Raw genomic sequence first — 7,873 nt, forward strand, 5'->3', positions numbered from 1 at the left:
ACCTATTCTTAGAAACCTCCAATGACAGAGATTCCAAAACCTCCGTAAGTGATTTGTGCCAGTGCTTAACTACCCTGACAGTTAGGAAGTTTTTCCTAATGTCCAACCTAAACCTCCCTTGCTGAAATTTTAGACCATTGCTTCTTGAACTGTCCTCCGAGGTGAAGACGAATAATTTTTCCTCCTCATCTTTGTAACAACCTTTTATATACTTGAAAATTGATATCACATCCCCCCTCAGTCTTTTCCAGGTTAAACAAACCCAGTCATATTTTCTAGAACTTTAATAATTTTTGTTGCCCTTCTCTGGACTTTCTCCAATTTGTCCACATCTTTCCTGAAATGTGGTGCCCAGAACTGGACACAATATTCCAGTGAAGCATGACATAGAGTGAAAGATTGCTTCTCGTGTCTTGCTTACAGCACTCCTGCTAATACATCCCAGAATGAGGTTTGCTTTTTTGTGACAGTGTTACACTATTGACTCATATTTAGCTTGTGAGCCACTATAACCCCCAGATCGCTCTCTGCAGTACTCCCTCCTAGGCAGTCATTTCCTATTTTGTACGTGTGCAATTGATTGTTCCTTCCTAAATGGAGTACTTTGCATTTTCCATATTGAATTTCATCCTATTTACTTCAGACCATTGCTCCAGGTTGTCCAGATCATTTTGACTTTTAATCCTGTTCGCTGAAGCACTTGCAACTCCTCCCAGCTTGGTATTGTCTGAAAACTTTATAAGTGTACTCTCCCATGAAACTCAGAAAATCAGATACACACAAATTTTATATTTTACAGTTGCAACATGTTTATCCCTTTTCAAGATAGGCCTAATATCATAAGCACCACCAATACACAATATTCAAGTTTTCTTTTTTTTTCATGTAGTGCAAGCCCATTTCAGATAAGCAGTAGACATGTAAAATTATCTCTCTGCAGTTGTAAAGATTTCCCAGGACATAAATGCACTTTTATTCTCAGAATCTCTTCACTATTCTATTATGTGAATTTAGGAATTGTCAGTCTAAGATCTTACAGATTTGAACATTGATATAGGGTTGTATTGATAAGGAAGTCAGGATGGTATACAGCACTGCATAATAGTTATCCTTCTGATTTACTTACAGGTGGTGAGATGTGTCCTTTAAAAAACTACTATAGTAAGGGGACAAAACCACTGTAATTCAAATAATATTGTCAAGCTGACTGTATTAGCTCATGACCATGAATGCCAATCTCAGAGCAAACAGTTAAGAAACAGGGTACAAACCCCAATTTATTTGTGTATTCTATAATTAGATGTCAGCAACCAAGTATCAAGTATGAACTCCCCAAACAGTATAACTGCCTTAACATGGAGTCACAGATTTGGGTACTCTAGTCTATTTTGCCATCTAGGCAAGCTTGTCTTTGTGATTGGTGGTCCCTTACACCCACAATCACAACAATATTCAGGTTATTTACAGTCCCAAAGGACCAGTCACTTACCCAAGGGCAATTGTACCTCAGATTTCACACCAAAGGCAACACTTGTAGTCAATCCTATAATAAACTATCTAAAGATTTACTAACTAGGAAAAAGAAATGAGTTATTTACAAGGTTAAAGCAGATAAACATACACACATAAATGAGTTACAGTATTAGGTTTCAAAAGGTAACACAAGCTGTTGTAATGTGCAAGCTCTATATGTCCTTTAGGACTAACCCAAGCTAAACAGCTGGGGATGTCTTGCTTATGCTTAGAAGTCTTGCCCTCTCCATGAAATCCGAGCAGCATAGGGATAACAATTTCTTCTTGGCAGTGATTTTTATTCCCTTCCCCCTGGCTCAAGATGATGGGATGAGTTGGTGTATGTCTTTTCTTCGTGGCTGTGGGGAGAGCAATCACCAAAGTCTTTTGTCCCCTAATGTTCAACAACAGCTTGACTGGTGTCTATGGACCACCTTTTGCGGGAGAGGGGATGATACTTGTAATAAACTATATTTAACACTTGGTAATGCTTCTCTCTTGACTGTGGGGGTTTATAGTTAGAGCACAAACTTTTATAGTTACAGAGCAAACATGGGGTAAAAATGTTATAAGATTAATACAGGCAGTATCCTGTAAGCATAATAAAGTCTAAACACTAAATACATTCTTATAACTCTAATATCTAACAACACTAACATACAGTGAGCCAGACCAGTTCCCAGCTATGCATCTGTCCGTATTCAGTGAGGCCTGGGGGCATTGGCATGAGCTGGGACCTGGGCTCCCAGCATCATAATTGTTACCCACAATTCATAACCAGAGAGGCAAGGGGGAAAAGGAAGGGTGGTTCAATGACTCGGGTGCTCATCTATGACTCAAAAGACCCAGCTTTTCTAAAACAAACTCCCAGTGTGACTTTAGGCAAGTCGTGTAGGGTCTGTCTATACTGTTTCTCAGTTTGGACTATGGAAGTGTCCCCATACAGACTATAATTTGCATTAGCGTAATCCTCCTTAATGTAAAGTAGGAACCTTTTAGTTCATGCCTGCAGTATCCACATGGGGAGAGTTACAGCACAGCACTTCTGTAATCTGAACTGCCAGGCAGTGTAGACATGACTTTAGTCTCTCTCTGCCTGCAGCTCCCTCCCATCCCCAACCCCAATATGTAGAATGGGTATAATGCTAATACTCTCTACATCATGGGCTGTTGTGAGAATAAACACATTAATGACTGTGAGGTACTCAGATACTATACTAATGGGAACCATTATGTACCTTAGAAAGATATATATATTTTTGTACCCCATCACATTATTTTATAAAGCAATGGGTTCGAACAGTGTAGTGACTATGTAATTAACTGTAGTAGTCATAGGCCTGGTCTACACTACGGGTTTAGGTCGACTTTAGCGGCGTTAAACCGAATTAAGCCTGGACACGTCCACACAACGAAGCCCTTTCTTTCGACTTAAAGGGTCCTTTAAACCGGTTTCTTTACACCACCTCTGACGAGGGGATTAGCGATAAAACCGGTCTTTGCGGGTCGGAATTGGGGTAGTGTGGACGGAATTCGACGTTATTGGCCTCCGGGAGCTATCCCACAGTGCTTCATTGTGACCGCTCTGGACAGCACTCTCAACTCAGATGCACTGACCAGGTAGACAGGAAAAGACCCGCGAAGGTTTGAATTTCATTTCCTGTTTGCCCAGCGTGGAGAGCACAGGTGACCCCGCAGAGCTCATCAGCACAGGTAACCGTGATGGAGTCCTCCCAGGATCGCAAAAGAGCTCCAGCATGGACCGAACGGGAGGTACGAGATCTGCTCGCCATATGGGGAGATGAAGCAGTGATAGCTGAACTCCGTAGCAGTAAAAGAAATGGAAAAGTATTAGAAAAGATCTCCAAGGCCATGAAGGACCGAGGCCATAACAGGGACACACAGCAGTGCCGCGTGAAAATTAAGGAGCTACGGCAAGCTTACCACAAAGCCAGAGAAGCAAACGGAAGGTCCGGGGCAGAGCCGCAAACTTGCCGCTACTACGCGGAGCTGCATGCGATCCTAGGGGGTGCAGCCACCACTACCCCAACCGTGTGCTATGACTCTCTCACTGGAGAAACACACAGGGAAGACGGTTCGGGGAACGAGGAGGATGATGACGATGGAGGTACTGTAGGTAGCTCACAGCAGCAAGGAAGCGGAGAAACCGGTTTCCCCAACAGCCAGGATATGTTTGTGACCCTGGACCTGGAACCAGTAACCCCCGAACTCACCCAAGACCCTCAGGGCACACAGGAGACCTCTGGTGAGTGTAACTTTGTAACTATTTGTAAACATTACAAAAAAAAAGCAAGCGTGTTTAATGATTACTTTGCCCTGGCAATCGCGGCCAGTACATCTACTGGAAAAGTCTGTTAACGTGTATGGGGATGGAGCGGAAATCCTCCAGGGACATCTCCAGAAAGCTCTCCTGGTTGAAATGGGGTGATTTTATTAAGGGGACATTCAGAGGCGCCCGTTCCTGCTCTTCTGACCAGAAATGTTCCCCGCTGTTAACCACGCGGTGGGGGGAGGGGTGAAGTGATCATCCCAGAGAATCGTGTGTGTGTGTGGGGCGGGGGGGTTTACTTGTGTTTGTGCCGCATGTTAACCGGGAAACCGCAGCCACTCCTTTTACATTGAAACCCCATTTTAAATGGACAACCCAATTCATCCTTGATATGGGAAATGCGCTGCTGTTTGCAACCTTTCCCGCATGTTAAGAAGGTTAAAAAAGCCAAAACACTGTGGCCTACGATGGCTGCCTGCAAGCCGAAATATGCGACCTTGTAATGAAAGAGTGTACCCATTGTTCTCTAAAATGTGTCTTTTTTAACCACCTCTCCCTTCTCCTCCGCCAGCTGCAAATGTTTCTCCTTCGCAGAGGCTCGTGAACATTAGAAAGAGAAAACGTAGGACGAGGGACGAGATGTTCACGGAGCTGCAGATGTCCGCCCAGGCTGATAGAGCACAGCAGAATGCGTGGAGGCAGTCAATGACGGAGATGAGAAAAGCCCAATATGAACGAGAGGAGAGGTGGCGGGCTGAATCGCGGGAAGAACAGAGCAAGTGGCGGGCTGAAGACGATAGGTGGCGTCAGCTTGCAGACAGACGGCAAGAGGCAATGCTCCGTCTGCTGGAGCATCAAACTGATATGCTCGAGCGTATGGTTGAGTTGCAGGAAAGGCAGCAGGAGCAGAGACCGCCGCTACAGCCCCTGTGTAACCAACAGCCCTCCTCCCCAAGTTCCATAGCCTCCTCACCCAGACGCCCAAGAACACGGTGGGGGGGCCTCCGTCCACCCAGTCACTCCACCCCAGATGATCGCCCAAGCATCAGAAGGCTGGCCTTCAATAAGAGTTAAAGTTTTAAAATGCAGTGTGTCCTTTTCCATCCCTCCTCCCCCACCCATCCCAGGCTACCTTGGCAATTATCCCCCTACCTCTGTAAGGAACTAATAAAGAATGCATGAATGTTAAAAAAAAAATGACTTTATTGCCTCTGCAAGCGGGAGGGGAGGGTGGGGTGGGGTGGTTGGTTTACAGGGAAGTAGAGTGAACCGGGTCGGTGGGGGGGGTTTGGAGGGTTCATCAAGGAGAAACAAACAGAAGTTTCACACAGTAGCCTGGCCAGTCACAAAACTCGTTTTCAAAGCTTCTCTGATGCGCACCGCGCCCTGCTGTGCTCCTCTAACCGCCCTGGTGTCTGGCTGCGCGTAATCAGCGGCCAGGCGAGTTGCCTCAACCTCCCACCCCGCCATAAAGGTCTCCCCCTTACTCTCACAGATATTGTGGAGCGCACAGCAAGTAGCAATAACAATGGGGATATTCTTTTCGCTGAGGTCTGAGCGAGTCAGTAAGCTGCGCCAGCGCGCTTTTAAACGTCCAAATGCACATTCCACCACCATTCGGCACTTGCTCAGCCTGTAGTTGAACAGGTCCTGACTCCTGTCCAGGCTGCCTGTGTACGGCTTCATGAGCCATGGCATTAAGGGGTAGGCTGGGTCCCCAAGGATCACGATAGGCATTTCAACATCCCCAATGGTCACTTTCTGGTCCGGGAAGAAAGTCCCTTCCTCCAGCTTTCGAAACAGAGCAGAGTTCCTGAAGACGCGAGCATCATGTACCTTTCCCGGCCATCCCACGTTGATGTTGGTGAAACGTCCCTTGTGATCCACCAGGGCTTGCAGCAGCATTGAAAAGTACCCCTTGCGGTTTATGTAGTCGGTGGCTTGGTGCTCCGGTGACAAGATAGGGATATGGGTTCCGTCTATGGCCCCGCCACAGTTTGGGAATCCCATTTCAGCAAAACCATCCACTATTGACTGCACGTTGCCCAGAGTCACTACCCTTGCTATCACCAGGTCTTTCATTGCCCTGGCAAATTGGATCACAGCAGCCCCCACTGTAGATTTGCCCACTCCAAATTGATTCCCGACTGACCGGTAGCTGTCTGGCGTTGCAAGCTTCCACAGGGCTATCGCCACTCGCTTCTCAACTGTGAGGGCTGCTCTCATCTTGGTATCCTGGCGTTTCAGGGCAGGGGACAGCAAGTCACAAAGTTCCATGAAAGTGCCCTTACGCATGCGAAAGTTTCGCAGCCACTGGGAATCGTCCCATACCTGCAGCACGATGCGGTCCCACCAGTCTGTGCTTGTTTCCCGGGCCCAGAATCGGCGTTCCACGGCATCAACCTGCCCCAGTGACACCATGATTTCCACATTGCTGGTGCCTGTGCCTTGTGAGAGGTCTATGTCCATGTCAATTTCCTCATCACTCTCGTCGCCGCGCTGCAATCGCCTCCTCGCCTGGTCCGGGTTTCGCCTTGGCATGTCCTGGCTCTGCATATACTCCAGGACAATGCGCGTGGTGTTCATAGTGCTCATAATTGCCGCGGTGATCTGAGCGGGCTCCATGATCCCAGTGCTAGCTATGGCGCCTGGTCAGAAAAAAGGCGCGAAAGTAGTATCTGATGGACCAGGAGAAGGAGGGAGGGCGGGAGGGAGGGAGGGCCGAGTGACGACATGGCGTACAGGTACAGGAACAGGGAGAAACACAAACAACTGTCACACAGAATGGTCCCCCCAAAGATTAAAATGAAAACCCTGGGCTTAGCAGGCCATTGATTTCACGGAGGAAGGGGAAGCATATGAATACAGAACAAATCTATTTTTTACATCTTAAGGTGGCAGCCGACGGTGCAGCATGAGTGACAGCCATACCAGTACGACGATGACGGATACCAATCATAAAATACCATCATCTGCCAAAAGGCAAGGGGCTGCTGCTGTGTAGCAATGCAGCCCCACGTCTGCCAGCCCCACGTCCGCCAGCACCCAGCATCGCCCTCGGCCTCTTCTGGGTGCTTAGCAGACAATACTGGGCAATTGGCAGAAAATAGTATATTACGACTGGTAGCCATCATCATCGAAACAGTAGCATGTCTGCCCAGGTGGCCATGATTGACAGCCACACCAATACGATGACGACGGATACCAGTCATAATATACCATCGCCTGGCAAGGGGCTGGTGCAATGCAGCCCTACGGCTGCCAGCCCCATGGCTATCACTCATGCTACACCGTCTACCGCCAAAAGGCAGTTAGCAGCTGCTGCTGTGTAGCAATGCAGTCCCACGTCTGCCAGCACCCAGAGGACATATGGTGACGGTGAGCTCAGCTGAGCTGAGCGGGCTCCATGCTTGCCGTGATATGTTGTCTGCACAGGTAACCCAGGTAAAAAGGCGCGAATCTATTGTCTGCGTTGCTGTGACGAGGGGGGAGGGGCCTGACGACATGTACCCAGAACCGCCCGCGACACTGTTTTGCATCATCCGGGCATTGGGATCTCAACCCAGAATTCAAAGAAAAGGCGCGAACCGCTTCTCGGCTCTCTGAGCTGTGGCGCAAACGTAGTATCTGACGGACTAGGGGAAGGAGGGAGGGGGGCCGAGTGACGACATGGCGTACAGGCACAGGGAATTAAAATCAAGAACGGTGGCTGTGCATCAGGGAGAAACACAAACAACTGTCACACAGAATGTTCCCCCCAAAGATTAAACTGAAAACCCTGGGCTTAGCAGGCCGTTGATTTGACGGAGGGAGGGGGAAGCAAATGAATACAGAGCAAATCTATTTTTTACATCTTAAGACGACGGTGCAGCGTGACTGATAGCCCTCGGCATCTTTCTGGGTGCTTGGCAGCAAATACGGGGCGGCGTATGACGATGGTCTTCAGGCCTATTGCACAATCGGCTGCTCGGGGAAGACTCTGCTAATGTGCGATGACCCGACTTGTAATAGGACGGCTAATAGTCGTAATACACCATTTACTGCCAAAAGGCAAGCCCCACGGCTGCCAGC

General features: G+C 48.0%; 1 protein-coding gene across 1 annotated transcript; it reads left to right on the forward strand.

The window, feature by feature from the left end:
* Window positions 1-3,105: 3,105 nt before the first annotated feature.
* Window positions 3,106-4,999, forward strand: LOC135972758 (uncharacterized). Its single transcript, XM_065552024.1, has 2 exons — window positions 3,106-3,778; window positions 4,374-4,999. Exons 1-2 carry the CDS (start codon window positions 3,235-3,237, stop codon window positions 4,874-4,876), a joined length of 1,047 nt encoding a protein of 348 aa, XP_065408096.1. The 5' UTR covers window positions 3,106-3,234; the 3' UTR covers window positions 4,877-4,999.
* The last annotated feature ends 2,874 nt before the right edge of the window (window positions 5,000-7,873 follow it).

The sequence above is a fragment of the Chrysemys picta genome, chromosome 7 (genome assembly GCF_011386835.1).
Source record: "Chrysemys picta bellii isolate R12L10 chromosome 7, ASM1138683v2, whole genome shotgun sequence".
Classification (NCBI taxonomy): domain Eukaryota; kingdom Metazoa; phylum Chordata; order Testudines; family Emydidae; genus Chrysemys; species Chrysemys picta.

What these genes read in the sequence shown, in the direction of transcription:
- LOC135972758 (XM_065552024.1), top strand. Translation starts at nt 3,235, where the DNA reads ATGGAGTCCTCCCAGGATCGCAAAAGAGCTCCAGCATGGACCGAACGG. An exon ending in GGGCACACAGGAGACCTCTG is followed by an intron (nt 3,779 to 4,373) that starts GTGAGTGTAACT and finishes CTCCTCCGCCAG; the next exon opens with CTGCAAATGTTTCTCCTTCG.